Raw genomic sequence first — 13075 nt, 5'->3', positions numbered from 1 at the left:
GAGGGAGAGATGAACCATGAGAGACTATGGACTCTGAGTAACAAACTGAGGGTTCTAGAGGGGAGGGGGCTGGGGGAATGGATTAGCCTGGTGATGGGTATTAAAGAGGGCACGTACTGAATGGAGCACTGGATGTTATACGCAAACAATGAATCATGGAGCACTACATCAAAAACTAATGATGTAATGTATGGTGATTAACATAATAAACAAACCAAAAAAAGCCTTTTCTTGTTCAAGTGGGTAAAATCAAATTGGCAAAGATCTTTGACAACCAGTGATTCTGGGTAGAGACTATAGTGATGGAAACAATAAAATTATGAGACCATAAAGTTATGCTGGGAGCAGATGTCAAAGCAAAAAAGGAATCAAGACAGAGAATTCTGGCTTACCATTTCATGCCTTGGGAAAGCACCAAACAAACCAAGTCCAAGCACAAATCAATAAAAAACTAAGATGGGACTAAAAGCATAATTTGGATGACAACATTACCTAAAACTGACTGTAAGAAAGAGGCAAAGGGGAGAAGGTAAAGGAAGAAAGAGTAAAAAGATGGTATATCACTGTTAGTATATCCTCCCTGACTCGGAAATTTCAAAAAAAAATCACAACTATATGGACCCTTTAGGGAATGTGTTAGTATGTATAATAATAGAGTTTTCCAGATGATGGAAAGATAATTAAGTAAACAAGTTAGATTTATGTGAACGAAGAATAAATAAGTTCTATATCATGGCATCAATGAACTTCCTATGAATAAAATTCCATGTGCTTTTGGTAGATATTGTGACATATTTTAGCCAAAATTCTATAGGCATAGTTACTAACTGTTATCATTTGCTTGGTGGGTAACATCATCAAAACTTGCTTTATGGTATGGAGAGATGTTCTGGTGTTAGTTTTTGAATAGCATTGTTCCTTAGATCATTATTCTTTAATGCCAATTCAGAAAGGATTTGTCAAACCTTATTGAAAAAAATGACTCTATTACAGTATGTTAACTTTCATCTAGGTTCAAATCCTTGCTCTACCACTTACTATGTGATCATAGATAGATAACTTAAACTCTCTGTCCTTCAGCTTTCTCAATTGTAAAATGGCATTAACAATTGTCCTTGCCAATATGGCTATGTGAGAATTAAATGATTTTTGATACATAAAGTAATTGGAACAATGTCTGGCACAAAGTAAGTATTAACAGTAAGTATATAATTATTATTAATTTTTAAAATTGTGTTATACAAAATATTGGGATATAATTGTATGATATTTGGTAACAAAATAAAAAAATAAGAAATAATGTTGACTAAGTACATAGACTTAAATTAAAGGCTTTTTAAGTAAAAACAAACTGCAAATTACATAAAATCTTTAGGTCAAAATATCTTTAATAATACAAACATTAAAGTAATGTCCTTTTATGAGGAGGCAGAAACATCCTAAACACCATCATTTAGTGAGAACTCTTAGCCTACCATGGAACTTGGCAGCAAGAGAAAAATAGGATATAATTATATATATTCTAGCATTCACCATTACTTCTTTGTTTATGCTATAGATTATATCAAATCTAAACCTAAAATGGAAGAAGCCAAAAGCCAAAGTTTGGAGGAAGACTTTGAAGGACAGGCCACACATACAGGTATGCAAATCCAAAGAAAAAAAAATCATTAAGTTAAAATTAAATGTGGATATCTCTAATGTTCTTACTGCCCTTATTGAGTATGAAATTTAAGTAATATCTTTGAATGGTTTGATGGAATCATCTAAAAAATATTTGAGTGGGAAAATTAATGTGAAATCAAATACTCTTAAAGTAGTTTTATTTAGATGTCAAAGAATGAGAAAAACACTAATTATTGAGAAATTCTTAATACCCAACTATCATAAGCCCTCTTCTACATTATAATTAAGCTCTTTCCTCTCTAATTTCCCCAACTATGATCTTTCCTTGCAATTATAAACAATAGTAGACAAAAAGGTAAATAGTTTTTAATTTTAATTTTTTGAATCTGAAGAAAATAAAGAAATGATAAAACATTCTTAAATCAAATGGATTTCAGCATTCCTCTAGAAACACTGACTTCAATTCATTTCATCCAGAGCCTGTTTTCCTAATCTGTTAAATTGTATGGGACTGTATATATGCCACTACTGAGTTTAAAAATCAAATAGCATGTCAGTTTAAAAGTTTAGTTTGTACCTCTTAAGCCTCTTCATTTATTTTGTATACCTGCAACTAGAATAATATTGTATACCAACTATACTTCCGTTAAAAAATAAATAACATTAAAAAAATAAATAAAAATAACAGTTTAGGGTTTTTAACTCTATTGAATCTTATTAAACTAATATTTTCCCCTCTCTTTTAATAATACGAAATGGACTCTTTAAATTTAGCCAAAGAGTTGAATGAATTCACATGAGTACTAGACACAATGCATGGGAGTTCATTTTATTATTTTATTTTATTTTATTTTATTTATTTAAGAGAGAGAGCAAACATGAGCAGGGGTAGGGGCAGAGGGAGAGGGACAAGCCCGACTGCCCACTGAGCAGAGAGCCCTACCTGAGCTTGATTCCAGGACCTGAAGATCATGACCTGAGCCAAAGGCAGATGCTTAACCAACTGAGCCACCCAGGTGCCCCAGGAATTCATTTTATAACAACAGTGTGAAGAGTACCTTTCTAAGTATGACAGAACAAAGAAACCATAGAGGAAGATTGATAAATTCAGCTATAAAAATGAGGGAGGGAGGGAAGGAAGGAAAGAAATGTCTGTTGCTAGGTCATCAGTAGCAAATTTCAAAAAACATTTGACAAACTGGGGGAAACCAGCTGCAATTCAATTGACAAAGGGTTAATTTCCTAATAAATACTGAAAGTTCCTACAAATCAATAAGAAAAATCACAACAATCAAATGGAGAAATGAGCAAAAGATAGGTCAGAAAAAATAGCACTTATGGAGTTAGTACTATAGTGAGATACAGTTTTTTCACACTGTAAAAGTAAAAAGTTTAATAAGACACTTTGAAAAGAGGCATACTCATACATTACTGGTAGGAGTGTAAACTAGTACAACCTCCTTAAGAGTAGTTTAGCAATATCAAAATTAGAAATATATATACTTTTGACCAAGTGATTCTAATACAATAACCTATGGATAGACCTGCATAGATAGAAAAAAATGTATGTGCAAGGTTCTTCACTCAGGATTATATATTATAGAAGAAATGGGGAAGCAACAATATACATCAACAAGAAACTTTTTTAAGTAAATGAATATCTACACAATGTAATACCATGCCTCCATTTTTTTAAAAAACGGAAGAATCTCTTTATGCATGTATATGAAAAAAAATCTCTGAGATATATTATGAATTAAGAAAAGCAAGGTGAGAAAAAGTGTAAAAAAAAACTTGTAAAAAAAAAAGAGAAAAAAGATTCTCTTTTCTACACATATAAACATATGCAATGCATATTTTGTATAAACAGAAAACATATCTGGAAGATGAAGACAATACAAGTAAACAGAAAACAATGAACATAATTTTAATATAAGTAACTTTATATTAAAAGTATATATTAGATATTAGATAAATTAAGAAATTGTTAAGAAATATGTGGAAGAAAGAGAATACATCCACACATATAATATTAAAGGTATACATATGGCTAATCTTTAGTGAAGGATATTTAAAACTCCATATTTCCAAGGATTTAGGCCTTCTAAGCACTTTTATCATTTATCAGGACAACTGAACATCTGAATTCCAGTTGGATCATCCTTGACTTAGTTTTTCCTAATCTGCAAATCCCATCCTCTCTCCATTTGTAAAAGGTTCTTAGAATCTTTTTTTTTTTTTTTGACAGAGAGAGACAGCAAGAGAGGGAACACAAGCAGGGGGAGTGGGAGAGGGAGAAGCAGACTTCCCACCAAGCAGGGAGTCTGATGCAGGGCTCGATCCCAGGACCCTGGAACCATGACCTGAGCCGAAGGCAGATGCTTAATGACTGAGCCACCCAGGCATCCCAAAGATTCTTAAAAGGAATTGGATGATTATGTAATAATTTTCTTAAAGCCATTTTAGTTCTGTTATTTGAGGTCAGGTCTTCTCTAACTGGTTGTCTTGTATGTGATATTGTTGTTGTTTTCTGGATCTTGATATCACTTCAGTTTGTTTCCCCAATAATCTCAGTGTCCCTGCTAATAGTGTGATGCCAATTCTAGATTATTGCTGAAGCTTCCTTCTTATTTAATAAAAGTGCTATTTTTCTAAAATTCTAGTTCCCCTCTACATTCTAATGTTTTAATATCTTTACCCTCAAATTTTGCCAATAGTTGAAAGTATGTAATTTGTATTTTCATTAATGTAGATGTTTCAGAGAAATTCTTAGCCAAAACCCATTTAACAAGATTAATGTGGGAAAACATTTTTATGAGCAGGGCAGTCAGACATTTCTAGCCCAAACAAGATGTTTTTTTATGATACAGAAGATGACAAGTCTATTCCAGTGATGATACTTACACAAATCTCAATTGTATAAACAGTTGTTTTGAAAATAGAGAGGCAAACGATTTGTTTTTTCTTTTATTCCAGGACCCAAAGGAGTAATAAATGATTGGAGAAAGTTTAAATTAGAGAGTGAAGACAGTGATTCAGTTCCACCTAGAAAGAAGGAGATTCTCAGACAAATGTCTTCTCCTCAGAGTAGAGATGACAAAGACTCAAAAGAAAGATTCAGCAGAAAGGTAAGGAAAAATCAATAGTAAATAACTTACAATGTGTTTTTAGTTTAAATGACTCTAAAGAATCACTTTAGAGATATAAAATAGATATATTTCAAAAATATTTATTATACTATTGTTTATGTTGGCAAAAAAAAAAAAAACCCAGGAAATGAAGTAAATACCTGTGAAGGTATTCCATATTTAAAAATGTATAGCAGCGGGCGCCTGGGTGGCTCAGTTGGTTAAGTGACTGCCTTCGGCTCAGGTCATGATCCTGGAGTCCCTGGATCGACTCCCGCATCAGGCTCCCTGCTCGGCAGGGAGCCTGCTTCTGCCTCTGACCCTCCCCCCTCTCATGTGCTCTCTCTCTCTCATTCTCTCTGTCTCAAATAAATAAATAAAATCTTTAAAAAATAAAAAAAAATTAAAAAAATGTATAGCAGCTATTAAAAGAATGAGTTATAAATACATGAGCTGACTTACAGGCAGTTCTGTAAAATGAGAAAACAAGATAACGGAGTATTTTAGGTTATATGATGATCCCATTCTCTAGAGCAAAGGGAAAAAAAATACACATCACTGTATATGTTTTTACACTTATATAATTATATGAACAATATGTGGAAGTTTGGAAAGACACTCACCAACTTGACAATATTGGTTATTTAGAAGGGTGGGATTGATTGAAAGATCTCAACTTCCTTTTTCCAAATAGGAAAAAGAAGGTAAGAAGAATAAGCCACATATTTTTAAAGGTATCATGATTTTTTTAAAGCAGAATTAAAAAAAACTCACTTATTTACTTGTTATATAATGTGTATGTCCATGTGCTATGTCAAAATGTGTAAATGGAGATTATCTCAGAGTATTAGAGTGGTGAAATTTCACTATTTATTACTTTCTTCCTTTAGCTTTTAACCCATTTTTGAATCCTTATAACTAGTATGCATTATTTATATAACAATAATAACAACAATCATATTAATTTAAAACCCATTAAGTGACTTCCATTGTGGAGTAAATCACTTTAGTGGGTTATTTATCTCCAAACCAATGCATATAGTTGTATATTGATTCTCAACAGACAGACTACATCAGAAACATCAAGATCTTGTTTCCAGATTTGGGTTCCTTCACTGAGACACTATGTGATATAGATGAGACAATTAAACTTTCCCATCTGAAGAATTGTAACAACACATCCTCTCTTTGTTTTAAAGAGATGTGAAGAGAAAATAAATGTAAAAGTATTTGAAACATGTAAAATGCCATACAAATGAGAGACATTATGATTATTAAAGGTGTTGTACAGGTTAAGCTTGAGAAGTGTATCTGAATGCCTAAATGCCTGAATATATGAACGGAACAAATTCTCACAAATGCATATGTAAATCAATATTTGTATGATTCAGTCTGTTAAATTAACAGAACTATGGTAGCAACTTAAAAATTATAGAAAACATTTAACATTTTTTAGGATTAAAACAAATAAAATTGAGAATTATCTTAAAGCAAAAAAGTTAATATGACAGGAAAAAGAATAAGGACATTAGAAAAACAAATATAAGAGGCAGAAATGAGAAGGAATTAATGAAAGCACCAGATATTTCTACTTAACCTGAATCTTAGTATCATCTATAAAATGAGAGTAATAATACCTACCTCATAGGTTTATTGTGAGGATTAAGTAAAATAATCTATGCAAAGTGCCTAAGACATAATAGATTTTCCATAAATACTAGTTTCTTGCCTTTTCAATTCTCCTCCACTTTAAAAATTATCAGCAGTTGCTGTTTGAGAGGCTACTTGATGGCAAAGCAGCAGCGAATCCAACTTCTGTGATTCTGGGTGGCTCCACGTCTCTCAATCATACTATGTCCCACATTGTTCCTTCATATATATGTACATACACATGTATACATACATATATATGTATTTTGGTGGAGGAGGAGAGTGTTTATCATTCTATGGAATAAGTTAATAATGGTGTAGCTATTAAAAAAGGCTCTGTAGGTACTTTTACACTCTAGCTGCAGTGGAAAGTAGCTGTCTTGGAAGATGGAAGTCTTTTCTCACTTTAGCCTAAACCAGTAGCTAAGAATCACCTGAAGGGCTCATTTAAAGATGGCTCACTCAGCCTCACACATATAAGTTCTAATTCAGTAGATCTGGGGTGGTGCTCCAAAATTTGCCTTTCCCAGAATTTCTCAGGTGCTGCTGTTGCTGCTGACCCAGCATTAACCTCTTGAATGATCTTATGAACAGCAAATAATAGTAAAAGCTGTCTTGCTTGAATTCTACCCCATATATTCCAAAAAGTCAGTAAGTGATATCATCTTTTTTTTCTTTTTAAAGATATAATCTTTTAAAGAACTTTTGTGGAGGAGACACTAATATTTAAAGGCATTTGTTGGGGACACATTTAAATTATGTGTGTATACTCTTTTTATTTTTTAGCAAAGCCACTCCAGAGTAGACCCTGCTGGGATTTTTTTCACCCAAAGTGATGGGTAGCTAACTGGCACATTTTTTACTGAGATTGTGACCATCTCGTGGCTCAACTATATTCAGTAATATTTAGGCATGCATTTAATCATGCAATAATTACTGAGCTCCCATTTTATGCCAGACACTATAGCAGATAGTGAAGAGAGATGAATGATACAAAATTCCTGCCCCATGGGACATATCAGTTATAAAAACTATTATGAGGGTGCCTGGGTGGCTCAGTCGTTAAGCGTCTGCCTTCGGCTCAGGTCATGATCCCAGGGTCCTGGGATCAAGTCCCACATCGGGATCCCTGCTTAGCAGGGAGCCCGCTTCTCCCTCTCCCACTCCCCCTGCTTGTGTTCCTGCTCTCGCTATCTGTCAAATAAATAAAAATAATAATAATAATAACTATTATGAAATAAATAAATATATAACACAATGTCAGATAGTGTTTGTTGTTATGAAGAAAAATAAACCAATATAAGGAATAGAAAGCATGGTATGGGGACTCTTTTAGGTAGTATAATCAAAGAAGGTAATATTTGAACAAAGGCTTGAATGTGGTGAAGAAGGAAAAGGCCTTCACATCAGGAGTGAGGTAGGATGGTGGGGAGAAAACAGTAAATGCAAACTTTTTGAGTTGAGAATAGGTTTGGTATGTCTAAAGATTATAAATTACTAGGGGCGCCTAGGTGGCTCAGTTGGTTAAGCATCTGCCTTCAGCTCAGGTCATGATCCCAGGGTCCTGGGATGGAGCCCTGCATAGGACTCCTGCTCAGTGGGAAACCTGCTTCTCCCTCTCCCTCTGCCCCTCCTCCCTGCGTGTGCATGTGCATGCTCCCTCTCTCAAATAAATAAATAAAATCTTTAAAAAAATTTTAAAAAGAATATAAATTTCTGACCAAATTATCTCTATCATTTCTTTTATTTCTAGATGAGCATTCAAGAATATGAATTAATTCACAGGGACAAAGAAGATGAAAATTGCCTTCGTAAATATCGTAGACAATGTATGCAGGATATGCACCAGAAGCTGAGTTTTGGGCCTAGATATGGGTTTGTGTATGAGTTGGAAACTGGGGAGCAATTCCTGGAAACCATTGAAAAGGAGCAAAAAATCACCACAATTATTGTTCATATTTATGAAGATGGCATTAAGGGTTGTGATACTCTAAACAGTAGCTTTACATGCCTTGCAGCTGAATACCCTATAGTCAAGTTTTGTAAAATAAAAGCTTCTAATACAGGTGCAGGGGACCGCTTTTCCTCAGATGTACTCCCCACACTGCTCGTCTACAAAGGTGGGGAACTCATAAGCAATTTTATTAGTGTTACAGAACAGTTTGCCGAAGAATTTTTTGCTGGGGATGTGGAGTCTTTCCTAAATGAATATGGGTTACTACCTGAAAGAGAGATACATGCCCTAGATCAGACCAACATGGAAGAAGATACTGAATAAAGAGTCATTATGTCAACATCTCATATTTCTCCTTTATAAGTTGAATATTGATTTTGGTAGTATCCATATTCCTTTAGAGAACACCAAATATGGCCATGGTTATTTTAATTTGTGAGAAAAAAAAGATTGACGCTAAAATTATTTTATTAGCATTACTTAAATGAATAGAAGGTTTTACTACAAAATATTGTAGTCTTCAGCAATATGTTAGTAGACAAAGAGGGTATGAATAATATTGTGACAGTTTTCAAAAATCCCTTTCAAGTTATGTGTTGGCTTTTTTACTCCTTGTTTTTTCCTCAGTGGTATTATTTGGACTTTTCAAATTACATTATCAATCATAATTTTGCTTGTGTGATAAGAATAAAGTCTCATGAGGAAATAAGTTTTCTATTTGAAGTCTATTCTTTCTCAAGTACTACATTATCAAGGCCCTAAAAACATTACATAACCCAAAATACAAAAAAAAAAATCATTCAGTAAGATATCTTACATTATATATATATACATATATATCTTATATATATATAATATATAATATATATATTATATGATATATATCTTATATATCATATTATATTATTATATATTATTATAATATATATATCACATATATATATCTTATAAGAAACTTAGAAACTTTGTGTCACATTAAAGTTTTTTAAAAAAGGTAGTATTTTTTTTTTTTAAATACAACCTCAGAAGCTAACCTTATTTAGGAAAAAAATTTTATTCTATGGACAAAAGAATATTTAGTAGTGATAATAATTACAACTATCATTTTTTAATTACCTATTATGGGCCAGCATTTTATACATATAATGTATAATTTTTAACCACAGTTCCACAAGTAGATATCCACAAGTGGATAGCACTTTATAAATGATGAAACTGAAATTCATAGAAGTTCTATTTCTATTTCCCTTGAAAACACTGGGAAAATTTTCCTCCTACACAAACAAATGGAAATGCAGAACAAAATATAATTTGAAAAATGTTTTTAAATGCCTCACGAATGAGCTGTAGAGCAAGATAAAAGAAACTTTTAGGGGTCTGAATCAGAGTAGGAGATAATGGTGAGTGAGAGCTGAAGCACCACGGCCTATATTTGAAGACATGGTGCTTGATAAATCACCCAAAACTGGCTCCCTGTGGGAAGTCTGCTTAAAACAGATTTTCTTGGGGTGTCTGGGTGGCCCAGTTAGTTAAGTGACTGCTTTCAGCTCAGGTCATGATCCCGGAGTCCTGGGATTGAGCCCCGCATCAGGCTCCCTGCTCAGCAGGGGAGTCTGCTTCTCCTCTCCCTCTGCTCATTCCCTCCCTCCCTCCCTCTCTCTCTTTCAATAAATAAATAAAATCTTCTAAAAAACACAACAACAGATTTGCTTATTTCCCCCCTGGGAGACGAATGTTCAAATCAGACATTTGTCACAAGTTCTAGTCTCCACTATCCTAAATGAAGATTTTGTATCTTCTCTTTCCTTAAATCTTTCATACCCTTTTCCCCCAGTCCAAGCACTTCACCTTCCTCATACTTCATTGCGAAAATAGAAGTTATCAAACAGGCCCCACCTCACCCTTCCATCACCAGTCTAAAATATGCACCAGCATAGTCCAAGATGGCAGAGGAGTAGGAGACCTTAGTTTTGTCTGGTCCCAGGAATTCAGCTAGATAGCTGTCAAATCATTCTGACACCTGTGAACTCAACTGGAGATCTGAGAAAAGAATTGCTGCAATTCTACAAATAGATAAGCGCCAAAGGTAAGAAGCGTGGAGAAGTGAATCCAAGGTGATATGTCATCAGAAGATAAACCACGGGGAGAGGGAGCCTCCAAAAGCTGGCACCAGAAAGTGATAGAGCAGCAGAGCACAAAATCAGAACTTTTAGAAGTCTGCTCTGGTGAGGGACGTCCCTGCCTGAAAGGTGCTCAGGTGGCAAAGCAGGCATAATCCTAGGTGGGACGGTGTGGTCTCAGGATCCCTGAAGCAGAGCTCCCAGGCATTGAAGCAGGAAAGCTGGCTGCAATCAGCAAGCCCAGGAGCGGGATCTCAGCTCAGGGTTGCCATATAATGCAAATTGGGGAACAGTTGGGTGACTGCTCTCGAAGCAGGGGCCCAGGGAGCAGCAGAACAGTGGTAAGACCCCCACCCCCATCCCTCCCTAGGAGGAGCGGTGCAGGTGTGCACCTCAGGAGCCTGCAGGGTTTGGAGACTTGAAATGCGGTTGTGTGCCTGAGATAGAAACACTTGGTCACAGGTTGGGTGAGTGCAGAGTGTGGACGGAGGCCAAGGAGACAGGAGTGACTGACTGCTTTTCTCTGCAGGTGCATTGAGGAGTGGGGTCCCAAGCTCTGGGCTCTGGGTCTGGATATTGGGAGGCCACCATTTTCATTCTCATCCTCTAAAGTGGCACCAAAAGCCTTCAGGGAACAAAGGCCACATAGAGCAATCCAGAGCCGCTTACTTAGCCTGGCCTCCTGGCAAAGGTGGTGCAATTCCATCCAGGTAAAATACTTGAGAATCAATGCAACAGGCCCCTCCCCCAGAAGATCAGCAAGAACATCCAGCTAAGACCAAGTTTACCAATCATAGAGAACTGCAAAACTCCAGCGATAGGGAAAAATAGTATATAGAATTTATGGTTTTTTCCCGATTCTTTAGTCTTTCAATTTTAATTATTTTTTTCTCTTTCCTTTTTCAACCATTTTCTTATTTCATCAGCTCTTTTTTAAAAATCTCTTTTAATTTTCATTTTTACAGTTACATTCTATCCTTTCTATTTAATTTTATTTTTGTGTATGTATGAGTTTTTCTTTCTTTATAATTTTGGGATTCAATTTCTTCTAACAAACAGAATCTAGTGTATGGCTCTCTTCTCTTTACCTGTCGGATCATATTTTCTCTTTTTTTCTTCTTTTGTTTTTTTTGTTGTTGCTTGTTAAAGTCTTTTTTAATTTTCATCTTTACAATTACAATCTATCCTTTCAATATTTAATTTTATTTTTGTATATATGTAAGTTTTTCTTTCTTTACAAATTTGAGATGCAGTTTCTTCTAACAGACCACAATACACTCAGGATATAGTGTATTGTTCTGTTCTGTTCACCTATCTCTTTATATTCCTTTTCTTTCTTTCTTTCTTTCTTTCTTTCTTTCTTTCTTTCTTTCTTTCTTTCTTTCTTTCTTCTTTCCTTCCTTCCTTCGTTTCTTTCTTTCTTTCTTTCTGTCTTTTAATTTTCATTTTTACAGTTACATTCTATCCTTTCATTGTATTTAATTTTATTTTTGTACATATATGTTTTTCTTTCTTTACAATTTTGGGATTTAATTTTCTAACAAACAGACCAAAATACACACAGAATCAAGTGTATTGCTCTGTTCTGTTCACCTGTCTGATTATATTCTGCCAGAGTCCAGCTCCAGCCCGGGTGGGTCTCTCATAGGAAAGGACAGCGTCAGCGAATGAGGAGACACAGACACAGGATCAGGTTGCAAGCATCTCCTCCTGACAGCCTCGGAGGAACTTTATTTATATGTTAGGATATTTTTGTTTTTCCAAATCTTAGATCATTTTCTGGATTACAGCCATAACCTTCTTTCATTTTTCCTTTGTAATGATTAACATGACCTTTATTGATTTCTGCTTATTGGCTTTTGCTAAAACTAAAAAACAGTATGCAAAGAGAAAGGTGCTAGACAGAGTGTGACCGTCTTGTTATTTTGTTCTATAGAAACTAATTCTTTGTGGAATTAGTTTCATTATGATTGCTTAGATAGGCATAATTAAGATGAGTAGTCACTTTATCATGAAACCCCAGAAATATTCCCATAATTATATAGATTGCCATAAATAAAATGAAAAAGAATAGCAGGAGCCAGCCCAGAAATATTCCCATAATTATAAAGATTGCCATAAACAAAATGAAAGAGAACAGCAGGAGCCAGCTGTGGAGTCTCCTGTTTTCAGGATTGTCCCCCATACTTGGACTTTGTCAAACAGCATGAATAGCTTGGCTCGTGCCATCTCCCCCTTTTTTATTTTTGGCCTTCAGTTGCAAAGTCTTCAATTCCAAATGAATTTGTTTTCTTCCTCTACTTAGTAATTTGACGAAGACTGGAAAGAGAAATAAAAGGGAGATAATAATTAGTGCTGATATACCTAGATTGATGAAGGATGGAAACCAGGCAGTAGTGGAGGTATATTTCTGCAAAGTGGCAAGAAAGGAATCTGCAACTTCTGAGGCTGTGGCTGAGGACACATGTGCCAAACTAATGTCTCTAATTTTTTTCTTGTAAAGTGTTTAAGTCCAAGGATACATTATCATTGCTCCATATTCCCAATAGGTGATTTTTGATGTTGTCCCAAGGGACAGGTGAGGAATCATAATGGTG

At 34.8% G+C, this 13075-nt stretch overlaps 1 protein-coding gene across 1 annotated transcript; it reads left to right on the top strand.

Annotated features, from left to right (window-relative positions):
* Positions 1 to 1581: 1581 nt before the first annotated feature.
* Positions 1582 to 9134, top strand: PDC (phosducin). The gene is made up of 3 exons (XM_081809994.1): positions 1582 to 1642; positions 4603 to 4754; positions 8158 to 9134. Exons 1-3 carry the CDS (start codon positions 1582 to 1584, stop codon positions 8680 to 8682), a joined length of 738 nt encoding a protein of 245 aa, XP_081666120.1. The 3' UTR covers positions 8683 to 9134.
* Positions 9135 to 13075: the final 3941 nt, after the last annotated feature.

This window comes from Leptonychotes weddellii, unplaced genomic scaffold (assembly GCF_054177405.1).
Source record: "Leptonychotes weddellii isolate Sample4059 unplaced genomic scaffold, ASM5417740v2 HiC_scaffold_1657, whole genome shotgun sequence".
Classification (NCBI taxonomy): domain Eukaryota; kingdom Metazoa; phylum Chordata; class Mammalia; order Carnivora; family Phocidae; genus Leptonychotes; species Leptonychotes weddellii.
The sequence above is the reverse complement of the archived record's forward strand: the minus strand, read 5'-3'. Positions and strand labels throughout refer to the sequence as shown.